Source organism: Chlorocebus sabaeus, chromosome 9 (genome assembly GCF_047675955.1).
Source record: "Chlorocebus sabaeus isolate Y175 chromosome 9, mChlSab1.0.hap1, whole genome shotgun sequence".
In the NCBI taxonomy this organism is placed as follows: Eukaryota; Metazoa; Chordata; class Mammalia; order Primates; family Cercopithecidae; genus Chlorocebus; species Chlorocebus sabaeus.
In genome coordinates, this window is record NC_132912.1 from 119,562,854 (window position 1) to 119,575,564 (window position 12,711).

General features: G+C 37.9%; 1 protein-coding gene across 4 annotated transcripts in view; it reads right to left on the minus strand.

The window, feature by feature from the left end:
* SHTN1 (shootin 1) overlaps nucleotides 1-12,711 on the minus strand; it is a 122,707-nt gene that overhangs the window by 17,955 nt on the left and 92,041 nt on the right. For 3 of the 4 annotated variants that reach the window (XM_073019392.1, XM_007964199.3, XM_007964200.3), the window contains exons 14-16: nucleotides 10,911-10,964; nucleotides 5,777-5,897; nucleotides 1,189-1,381 (exon numbers count right to left, since the gene is read on the minus strand). In XM_073019392.1, coding sequence (XP_072875493.1) covers nucleotides 1,189-1,381; nucleotides 5,777-5,897; nucleotides 10,911-10,964 — 368 coding nt within the window. The remainder of the gene's footprint in view (nucleotides 1-1,188; nucleotides 1,382-5,776; nucleotides 5,898-10,910; nucleotides 10,965-12,711) is intronic. The other variant, XM_007964202.3, reaches the window with a different exon arrangement.

The window sequence follows — 12,711 nt, forward strand, 5'->3', positions numbered from 1 at the left end:
CTGAAGCGTTTATCAGAAACTAACTTGTCTCAGCCAAATTGCTTTTGTGTCGGGATATTGGTTCAAATGTAGCCAGATTGTTGATGTCAAATTAGGTGTTAAACAAATTTAATAGGAAAGATGAAGAATGAATATAGATCATCTTTCTGTTAGAACTGTTCAAATGACTCTAGTCAAAAGAAAGGAAACACATGACTACAGCAGAAAATGTGCTTTTAAACACAGTGAAATTAGATAAAACTGTAAATCAGCAAAGAAGGCCATTCATTCCAGAAGAGAAAAAACAGTTAATAGTAGCAATGAGAGAATGTAAGACAGGAAGAAAATACCAGTGGGCAAAAATAGATCCAAATTGAATTTCAACTTCATTTGTCCAGGTTTCACCTTTTAAGCTAAGACAGCTAGAGTTACAAAAAAGGGGTTCTTTCTCTCTTGATAGGACAGGAAATCAGAGGTTTAATTAACCATGATTACAATATTTGGCTGATCTGATTTGTCTCACCTCTTCCTTTTCTTTAAGTGACAAACTAGCTGACATCCTGGCAAGAGAACTAAAGCAAAACTGTAGACTAATTTCAGAAAGAGCTGCCATTGTTATAAAACAAATTGATCCTCCACTAGATCTGTCTGAAACACATTCAATAGCAGGATTAACTCTTTGACAATCAAAGTGCCACTCTGAAGCAAGTCTATACAGATAACTCTTTACATCGTATGTTTTCATTTTCAGGATAGAGCAATATTAGGCACATCTTTAACTGAAGACTAGAAAAGAAGGTTGTAAAAACGTGCCCTTCTAAGTAGCCTCTGAAAGATCTAGTATCTTCTTGGGCTGCTCATGAACCATTAAGAGGGATGATCTATGTATTTAATCTTGGAAGACTGATTAAGTGTCTCCTGATGCAGAGTCTGTATCATCCAGATCAATTCTTTGTGTAGAAGAACCTGATTACCAAACCAGTTTAGGGGAAGTAATTCTCTTTGTACATGGTACTTGCTTTAGATCTGAATGAGATCTCTTAGCTAGGAGCCTAGAATGAAAAGCTGGCCCATCAAATGAAAAGAAGAAGAGAATTTATTGGCGAGCCAAATCAAAATCTCTCTAAAGAGAAACAAATCAAAGAAACACACACGTTAGTCATTACAGATTCTTCTATACACCACTTAGTAAAGAGCATCGTTACTTACTGAAACGTAACCTTGGAACTTGTGCATCCTTCCAATTTACGGGGCCCTTCACCTGGCTCAGGTGTTGGGGGGGACGGGCTGTTGAATTCTGCCTCCAGAGTTTTCTTGTTCAAGGCTGTTTTTGTTACACTGGATACAGAACCCAACACTGGCATGGATTTGGACTCTGAGGTTGCTAATATCCCAGTTGGACCTTAAAACCAAACACATACCTCAAGTTTAATAATTCTGTATGATGCTTATTAATATGGTACTGAAAAACAGATTAGCTGAAAATCCCTCAAGAAGTGAAAAGGCCACGTTTGTTAAAATTTCAAGAGCATGCTGGAAAAGGTTCTTGTTGGAAATCTGCTCTGCTTTGGTGGCACTACTACGTTTCAATCTATCAGGACCACGCTGAGAAATTGCGCACAGACCTTTAAGAAAACACAAAATCCCAGGCCACAATTCCCTCACTGACCAGGTTCCTTAGTAATAGTGGAATTGTGAAAAGTCTTTTCCTCTTACAGAGTATGGCTTTCTGACAGCCCTACTTGAACCGTTTCGCCTCTCAAGAGTTAATTCTTCCCAAAACTCAGCTCTGCATTTTAAACAGAAAACGGAACAATGTCAAAAGGCTCTTTCTAAAAGGCTCATGAAGGCTTCTTGAGCATTAAACAGCTTTTATGAACATTTTCATTTTAATGTGAATGAGAAGTAAGTGGATTTATTTCCTCTTAAAACACAGACACAAAATTATAAAAATTAAGTGGGAAAGAGTTTGGCTATTTACCTTTTGGACTTTTCTGCTCTTTAGGACAGGATTTAAAAACAGTAATAAAACATGTTACTGGAATTACTGGCATATCAATCTAAAAATTCTGGGCATTGAAGCCAGTCCCTAATTTTAGGTGGAAAGATTCTATCCTAGTCAGTTTTCTTCAAAGCATGATTCTAGTAAGTACTTCTTGAAACTTCAGAAGGAAAATGCTTTTAAAACAAGGAGATTTATGAAATAAGTCACAAATATGCAAATTAAATGACTATTTCTAGAAATAAAGTGAGAGGATAACCTTGAAATGTGCCAGCAAGAAAAGCACAAAACTTGGGTGTTTCTTGGGTGTCTATCCCTAACAAATGTCAGATCATCTTAAGATGGAAAGTACTAGTGGGTATAATCCAAAATGCTAGCTAATCCCTGACTATTGGTATTAAGCTCTGGAATGCTATTCTTACATTTGGATTTAATGTGCCTGATGTACTCAATATAACAGTGTAACATATCAACTCTAAAAATGAAGGTCTAATTTGAAAAACCTACCTAAGAGAGACTAAAAACTTGTGAACCCATTCTGTTGGACACCTCTCTGAGCCTTGCTCTATGCAGGTGACACAGGACCTCTCTGTTCTAGTGGAAGCCCCAGTTCACAAAGCATTAGTTTCTATCTTCCCTATTTAATTCATCTATACTCTCTAGGCAGACAAGTTTGGAAATTATTGGATATTTTGATTTAAAAGGCCTTTTCCGGCTGGGCGTGGTGGTTCATGCTGCAATCTCAGCACTTTGGGAGGCTGAGGCGGGCAGATCGCCTGAAGTCAGGAGTCAGAGACCAACCTGGCCAACATGGTGAAACCCTGTCTCTACTAAAAATACAAAAATCAGCTGGGTGTGATGGTGGGCGCCTATAATCCCAGCTACATGGGAGGCTGAGGCAAAAGAATCGCTTGAACTCGGGAGGCAGAGGTTGCAGTGAGCCGAGATCACGCCACTGCACTCCAGCCTGGGTGACAGAGAGAGACTTCGTCTCAGAGGAAAAAAAAAAGAAAAAAAAAAGGCCTTTTCCTCCCAGCTATGTCAAGCCTCATGTTGCATGGAGCTGTGGCAGTTAAGAGAGAATGGCAGAACACAAAGTTCAATTAATATTAGAGTTCCTGAAAATATAAATATGAAGTTGAATTCAAGATTTGCTTCTGATCAGCTCTATTCTGCCCTTAGATAAGCGTTGACTATAACACTAGGTAGCTTTAAACAATCTGTCCTTGTAAGAAAGATCTGCTTCTGAATACACCAACACATTTTCTGCAAAAAGGAAGGAAAGTGGTGAGCTAAGCTACAGCTCTTATATTTTTCTTGTGTACAAAGAGACATTTTAAAAAATGTACACTGTTTAAGATTATTATTACTGTATCCTGTTTAAGCCGCCCAATGTTCTCCAAGAGGCACTTGCCGCTCTTTGAAATGTTAGTTTGGTAGGCCACAAGGCTAGGTAAAACAAGGGAGCATCAGTTAGATGCATAAGAAAAATCCTAAGGAAAAGGGTACAACATCCTTTGTCCCTGGGGAAGATAACCATTAACCTGAGATCTTAGCTCTGCAAAGTCTCAGGCTGTCTCTCTTCTGACGTTTCCTTTCTCTACTGGTGACCTCACATTTACTTTCCCATAAGCCTTTGTGGGCAGAAGAAAACCACCCCAGAGATTCAAGTACCTGAGACACCAACCTATCCAACTCCTCACCTCTGTCACCTGACTCCCCCCATGCAGCTCTGAGGCTTTACTTTCTTCCTTAGGTTCCCCCCTGGAATTTTTATTTGTCGCTCCACAGCCTGTGTAAAAATACTCACATGGTAAAAGCCACCTCTAGTTTGATAATAGAAAAATGTTTTCACCACCTAAAAAATGGTATGATTTCTTTTTTAGATGATAAGAGTTTGTAAGTTTGTTTCCTTCCTTTTTTTTTGTCTTTTGCTTTGGCTATTAGGAAACTCAAAGGAAATTTTTACTCAATTACAAGTCACTCTCTTAGCGTGTATTTGCTCTCTACCTCACCAATGAGTTCTCATTTTTCTATTCATTTATTAACGGTTCTACTGAATAGGTATTTTCTATTCTAACTGCCCTAAAATAATACAAGTATTTGTATATTCGTGGAATATAATACATAAAATGAAAGATTCCCACCATGTACACGAAATGTGTTCCTTTCTGTACTCTGAAATATTCAAATTTCCATATTAGCTGAAATAAAAACCTTTGCTCACTTCTTCCATTGAAAACTAACTCTGAAATGTGAGCGTTGCACATTTTGACCAAATTTGTGAGTGAAGTAAGAATGTTTCTGGAGGAACAAAAAAGCCAATGGCAAAACACAAAATGTGAACGACAGAGCACTAAAATGGCACATCAACAAAGTCCTTAAAAATAGCAATGTTTACATGAGCACTTTAAGGCTGAAATGATGAAAAGGATGACTCAAGCACTGATTAAGTCACAAAATGAATAACGATTATATGTTACGTGGAGGCTGCATAATGCTCGCAAAGCCATCCTAAGAAAAAAAATGCTGTGGCACCCCCCTTAATTTTCCTGAGGTAGTTGTTTTGGGGGGCACAGTAGGGGGGAGAATCTTTGTCAGATTTTAATAATAGAACCTCCAAACCAACCTAAAAACTGAATGGTTGATTTTTTTTTTTAAAGAAAACAAAAGTTTCCTCTTTTTATAACAGAAGTTTGGTTGGTATTAAGCCACTCTGGGTTTCAGGAATCAATTTACTCAATTGTCTGAGTAAATCTCTCTCTGAACATTAGAACTTGATGTTCAAAAACCCATCTTTAATATTCTAGCTACTTAAATTTCGTCAATGTGACTCAGTATTTTCCAGATTTAAACTGTTATGATAGACTACTTGAAGCTGACTAAACTCAATCTAGAAGCCTCAGCCCATTAGCCGTGGTTGCTGATTAATTTTACTTTAAGGTAGTTTTTTGAAGTCGGCCTCCTACCTGGCCACAAGGGGAAATCGCATAAAGGTTTCCATTAATTCCCATGACCGAGCTGATGAAACCACTGAAGACACGCACAGTTCTGGGAAATATTTTGAGGCCTAATACAGACCTAATGTCACACAAATACAAACTGTGAGCTCGAGATTTGCTCAGATGGTAGGTACATTATCGTTGGTGACAGAGCTGGAATTTCCCAGTCACTCAGTTCACAAGTAGGCACATTAAGCTAAAGGGATACAAAGAGTAAGGATGATTTTCTTGCATTTGTAACTGATGTGTAATTTCTACTGCAACTACTAATTATTGTGTGCTTATTTAGTGCCATGCACATTGCTAAGCATTTTTCACATACTGACTTAATCTTTAGAATAATCCTATGAAGCAGAGCTTTTATTATTCTCATTTTATAGATGAAGAAACTGAGGCACAAAGAGGTTGAGTAATTTGCTTAAGGGCAACCAGCTAGTATACAAGAGAACTAGGACTCCAACTTGGGCGGTCTGGCTCCAGAGCCTGTATTTGATGCTATATTGTTGCCAAAACTCTTCCTGAATGTCTTTACACAAGGGCATCTTGCATTAAACAAAGCAGATCTATAAATGCCTGGTTACCTACAAATAAATAAACATACCAATAAATAAAAATATCTAAGAGCTCTTATGAGATATCCATAAATATCTTTACCCATCCCATACTTCTCACTCATATTAAAAATAAATATTTTAATAATAATTTTTAAAAGCTTGTTTCATGTTAAAAGAGACTTAGAAGAAGATGTTTCAGAGATGAAGAGAAGGACTGTGGAGAATTCAAACCGGCTTACTACTGCTATCTGCTTCTGCTGTCACCTTTCTGCGACGCAAAATCCTTTCTAACTCAGTTTCACTGTTTTCAGGGTCAAGGGATTTTAAGCTTCTTGAACTAGTGGATTTGTTAAGTGTCCCCTAAAGTGAAAACAAAACAAAAACAAAAAGGTTAATGTCTTAATACAATATACAAAAGAATATAAAAATCAAACCATGAAAACATTACTAGAATTTGAATGGAATTATGAAACAAAACGAATTTGCTATATATTAATATTTTTTAAATGCGCACATTTTCAACAAGACAGTGTTGGATCATTTAAGAAGATGCTACTGATGGTGTAAATGCTAGCTTTTGTTTCAGAAGAACAGTACAAGAACACTTCTGGAAGAGGTGACTATGGAATTCATCAGTGGGAAGGTACCTGCATATCGGCGATTAAGACTGATGTGTGTTGACTGGGCGGAGAAAAGAATTGATATATTAAACTCACCTTAGAAGAATATCTTTATATGGCAGCCACAAGCTACTAAACTGAAATCACAGCGGCACTGAAAAATGTGTGACTGATCCTTCAGAGGGTGACCCTGGCTGCATACCTGATGTCCGTGGCGTCGTAGCTGTCAAAGGAGGCACATAATGCTCTCCAGGGGCCAACCCAAAGAAGGGCTGCACTGAGCACATCTTGACTTCAGTATGAAAGGAAAGTTATAATCATACAGAGAGGCAAGCAAGGGTCGGCATCTTAACTCCACATTCCTAACACAGGGGACAGTTAATGTATTATTCAGGGCCCAGAAGACACTGAGGGAAACAAGAGATGCTATAAGTCTGTACTCCTGCTGAAACTGATACTGGCTTTCAAGAAGACAGAGAAAGATCCATGTTTCCCTGCTCTGGCTCCTCCGAGAAGTATGTTACAGAGTGAGAGCTCTGGTTTTCCATCTCCATTACTAGTCAAGTGTCTGTACAGAACACTGGGGGACGTATTTCTCAGTGATATATAAGGATTTAATACATCAACAAGTCTTTCATAAGAGATGCCCATTATTTCTTTGAAATGGTCCTTCTCAACTGTGCCACACACTTGGGAGGCAGTGGAGGGAGTGGAAGGCAGGAGAACCATAATCTTTTGATCAGAGGAAATAAGAACCTCAGGTCTGGTGTAACTTGCCAGACTTCATGCCAGAGTCAAAGGCAGCTTTTGTCCACCAAGGCTAAAAACCTTCCCAGCCTCTGTCATGTCTGAACTCACTAAAGACTTGCCTTGATCCCGCTCCCTCCCTGCCTGCCAACTACCTGAAGGATTCTAAGAACTCTAGTGGCTAAAAATGGTAACCCTTGTTTCTTCTTTGGCCTATAAAATAAAACAAAACAAAACAAAAAGGTGCTTATAAAATCAAATGGTTACAAATCTCATATAACAGAGGTTATGTTATTTTGTTTAGGGAAGTTTTTCCCTAACTGCTTAAAGTTATAGAAAAGTAATCCGTTGTCAGGGAAGAAACTGACGTAACAAGATTAGGAGATTATATTATTTTGCTGTCAGCTGCCTAATCAACTGGTTTGCGAAAGACTTAAATAAGGCTCATATTTTAATCAGGCATACAATTTTTTTCCCTAGAAGTATCTCTTTTTGCTTTTCATTTATTGTGAAAATTCATTAAATACATTAAAAGGACTATCACATCACATGTAACACTTTAATGGCTTATTTTATCATTAAAATCTGGTTTGTTTCTTTAACATTGCTGATATGCTTCTATGTGTAGAAGAGTCACACCGTGAGGTGTGACCGATACTGACAAGATACAGAAAATAGAACCATAGCCACTTTACATTTGAAAAAAGTACCACAACAACTATTCCCATATCATTTGTATTGATAATTTTTTAAAACTTACCATCTCTATCATTTGTAAACAGATATTTGAAAAACATAAGGTCATCACTACTAAAATAAGTTGTAAAACTACTACATTGTTTCAATAGCAAGGACACTGTAATTTTTCTCAATGGCTTGATTTAATTCAAGGAAAACTTATGTGTGTGTTCGTATATACATACGTACCTTTCAAGGATATCTTTTATTGATGAATGTATCTTTCACAATATTTTCTAGCTTTTTATTTGGATAATGGCATTAGTTCCTCAAATTCTTGACTGTAGTAAGCTACTCTCTCATCATACCTGATTACTGAAGGAATCCATTTTCCATGTTCTAACCCTTGAATCCCCAACTTTTTTCTCCATTTACTGATGGATGTGGTGGCTTCAGCTAATATATGAGTAAACTTTCAATACAAGGGCAATTGTGGAGGAAAGAAAGGTTTCTGCATGACTCTCAACTGAAATGACGAAGAGCTCAGCTAATAAAATACCAAGACTATTTTAGTTATCTCTTTATATTAGAAACATAAAATTTGAGAATCAGAAATTAACTGAGAAACTGTGGTACATATAATTCCTTCACTTTATAGAAAAGAGAATTGAAACTCAGTGAGCCTCAGGGTCTGGGGACAGGTCCCACAATAAGTCATTGATAGGGCTGGATCTAGCACTTAGATTTCCCAAGTCTGAAACCAATACTCTTTTTCTACTTCAAACCACTGTGATCATTTAACAATCTTAGGCCCCATGCTAGTTAAATGTTCATAATACTGACTAATCTAATTGTCAGGCAAAATTAACTATTCAAAAACTTCTGGGTATTTTGGAAAACTGAAGATGTCTGAAAAAGACCCATAATATAATGTTTTAAAAGTTGATTTAAGTTCTTTGATTTACAGCCAACCGAAATTGAGAAGAGAATTTTGACTTGTATCAATCTATTCTTCAGAAATCACCACTGTCACTTAGAGTGACTTTTTAAGTGACATGGGTGACTCAAAAGGTTTCATTTCCTAAACCTCAAAACCTTTTGTGACTATGAGAAATGGACTATACATATTTTTATCTACAAAATACCTAGCTTTAAAACTTAAGTGGAAGTAGGTTTGGAAAAAAGAGGTCAGTCAATACTGAGACATTAAAAACTGGCTTGAAAATTGTTCAACTCAGAAAACAGAATAGGGCTTTGAAACTCCCCCAAACCAGAGACTTGCTTTCTACCTGTGGGCTAACTTAGCAGAAGGCCAAATCACTAAGTCTTACAACTTGGGTCACATTCCATTTCATCAAAAAATAACGCACACTGAGCTTCTTTCTGGTTCTGTTCCACAATAGAACCAAACACAGTGTTTCTTGGTTTCTTGACAACCCCTGGTACCAGTGCTTGTGTTTTTCAGTACACAAAATGCAGGCTTTTTGTGTTCATCTTAATTGTTTCTTATATGCCTTGATTGTGAGGTTGGCACCATGTGTTTTACAGGGTACTAACTTCAATAATCGAACTAGTCTGAACTTCAGCAACAAGCACCACCAAAGACCCAAATGTCTGGCACGTTGAGCTAGGAGCTTTCTTTTTCTCTTTTTTATAAGAATGTGTGTGGTTTATAGGCTCCAGGTGACAGGGAATTACAAATAGTCCATCCTCCCTCAAAGAAACTTCTATGGGGGAAGAGGAGAACTGCCACTTGGCAAAGAGTAGGGGAGAGAATCATGAGTTCTACTTTTAGAAAACTTAAGGTAAAGAAATAATATTGTCAGAGTAGTAACTCCTAGTGATACATTAATGCCAGGTAAGGCGGTGAGATCTAAAGATAGATCCAAGGCAAGAAGGATGGGGGCAATTTGCATTAAAAAAGATGTCTTAAACTTTTTTATAATTTACAAATTATTTCACGAATTTATCTCCTTGAAGTGGCACAAAATTATGGTGAATAAGGTATTTAAGAGTAATGCTGTAATTCAGTAAACTTGCTACCATCCAGCATTCTCAGAGAATGGGATATCTTGGCTAATCAAATATTATCATATGTACCTCATAGAAATGTCTGATTTTCAAAATTAACCTAATTTTTAAAAAGTCAAACTCAGTATAGTCTACTCTTTCACTGTTGACCAGAACCGTGCCCCAGGGGACATCTTTATGAATATGAATTAGCATCATAACACAAACATAACAAAAGAGACTGTCATAGGGAGTTCTCCTTAATAGAACACTGAATAACAGACTTTTCTGATCAAAGAATCCATTAGATAATCACCACACGCTTTTTCAATGGCTTTAATACATTATTCTGTAGGTAGGCCACCACTGTTAGCCAGTGATACACCTCTCTTCAGTGCTAATCCCACTCACTTAAAACTAAAGCAAACTAATTAAGCCATTCTGGGTTAAGTCTACTGTTTAAAGACATGCTTGATGAAAATAATCCTGTTTACCACAATTATGTGGATGTCTACATGCAATGCATAATTAGCACAGCAACAACAAACATGCGAGTATTCAGTCCTGTACCTCCGCCCCCATGTTTGTTGACTTACTGTGCATAATAACTGGGATTGGGACTGTAACAGGATCTGAGAATAGAGCTCTTAGTATCTGAAACATTTTCTAAGTGAGGCATCTGTCTCTGACAGCAACTGCTGGAGAGTGCAGTAGCCGCTGATTCCACTGGCAAAAGCTCACAGTTTGAAAAGCAAAAATATGACTAGAAAGGGACACAAAGCATGCTCTCCAACCGTCAGAAAATAAAATTAGTAACATAAAAAAGGACTTCTTATTTTATTCCTCAATTTATCATCAAATAATTGTTTCGACTGTGAGGAAAGGCATACTGTGACCCTGTTACGAAGATATTTGGGGAGGCGCTTAGCTTCACATTTAGGATTCTCCTTTTAGGCTTCAAAGTAAAGCATTATTCATCTATTGTATTCCTGTTTTTCATCAACATGTACGGATCCTTACATATGGCCAGACACTTCATCTTCAAGCTGTGATGCCAGGATTGGAGGGCAAGAACAGGAAACCATGACTTTGGTGAAAGTGTAACCACTCTTTCAGAATAAAAACAGCACAGTGTTATTTGATACATTATTAACATATGTGATAGAGCAGTCTGTAAGCACAATCAAACTGGCCAAAGACGAGGCTAATTGTAAATGGGAATAAAACACACCACAAACAACTCACAAAACAACAGATTTTAAAATACTCCCCTTTCATTTCCCCATTAGCTAAACAATAAACCGAAATCTATTCTTACCAGTATTCCTTTTAGTTCATCCACTGCACTTTCGCAGCCTTTAGAAGATTCTGGCTATAATTTTAAAAAGAAAGAAAAATTACTGAGTAATTCAGTTTTAAGATACTAAACAATGATTTTTACATGGCAAAGTATTAGTAGCCTTATATTGGTAATATATATGACTATGTATATTTTTAAATTAGGTCTATGTCTTAAGGTTAGGAAAAAATACTAGCCATGTTAGTGCTCTCAAGTAGCAGTTAAACAAAAAAGAAGAAGTTATATTCAAAGCAAAAGGAGACAAGCTACCCTCTTCTAAATACCATATTGTTACCTCTTGATTATTATCATAGAGAAGAGTTGGTAAACATCAGATTTTAAAGGTCTGATTCCAAATTATTCAGAGCTTCTTACAGTAAACTGTTCTCCACCGGCATTGCTGGACTCTGCCAGCAAGCAGGGACTAGGAAGAAGGCAGTGCAGAGCAGAAGCAAGCCACAGGGCAGAAACCCTCTCTCAGCTCCACAAGCTATGGGAGGAGGTCAGCTTACAGGGGCCTGGCATGTAAGAATTTCCCAAGAGGACAGAGTCCAGAGAGCAGGGTCCAGCAAAGCACCTGGCTACAGGAGAAAGTTAGCATGGCTGGCTGCCAGAGCAGTCACAGACCTCAGAGGAGGTGTAGTCCAGTCACTCATCTTGGAGGGAAAGTCAGGTTTAAGCAAGGTAGTATTTGAGTTAGGTGTCTTGATTACAAGCTCAGCTCTCTTCTGGCCATACCACGGACAAAACGATTTGAAGTAAAATTCTGGGTATGATTTGCCTGCCCCACAAAACCTAACGGTCTCTGTAGATCACTCAACTAATTAATGGAGGGAAAATTTCGCATGAGAACCTCATGAAAGTAAGTTCAGAAAAGACTTCTGATCTCCCTCGCACCACTTCCTTTCACGAAGGATAGAGATGAAGGGGAAACTTGCCAGACACAGTGAAAGGAACCCCTTGAGCCTCTTATTCCTGGAGAAGAGGTGAGGTTATAGTCTCTCTCATCAAAAAATGAGAGTGAATCAATAGCAACCTATAATCCCTTCCTCTCAAAAACAGAATTGAAAAATAAGATCCTACTTCAAATTTTAAAAACAGAGAAGTAAGAGAGAGAGAGGTTTTCTGCTCATGTGCAAAGCTCAGGCATTCAGCTCTCATAGCGCAGATTTTCTGTGAAATACACATGCCCTTAGTGCCAGTCAGTAAGCACTAAGACACTAATTTCAACCACACTGGCACCAACACCACCACCAAAGGAATTTAGAAAATAAGCAGTTACATTAATATTCTCAAGGCAGGCTTGACTTCTGCAGGTCAACCCTTCAGGTGATAAGCTGCGACGTTCAAACAAATGCCCTGCCTTTAGGCACACCCGAAAGTGCTGCCATGCCACTCAGGCTGCCCTCTGACTGCACAAGCCTTTTGCACCCTGGACCACAAAATGTCACCATCTGTGACATTTCAGGAAAGCCCTGATGGTACTAGGGGAAGACGTCTGTCCTCAAGCATGCAGCGACCATTTGTTTTAAAGGTTATTGACCAGGTCATTCAGCACTATATCTGCACAGTTTAAGATTACCAGCAAGAAAACCCAGTCGTCCACTGATCCTTGCTCAGTTGCTTCCCAGATTTTGAATTGACATTAAATAATGTGTAACTGCAGGAAGAGTCATGGGAAGAAAGAAAAAGCACAAAGTGATATTCTGAAAATGAAAGTATGTATGGAACATTGCTTATGATTTAAGTAGTTTTCAACCTTTTTGTTTCGAAACTAATT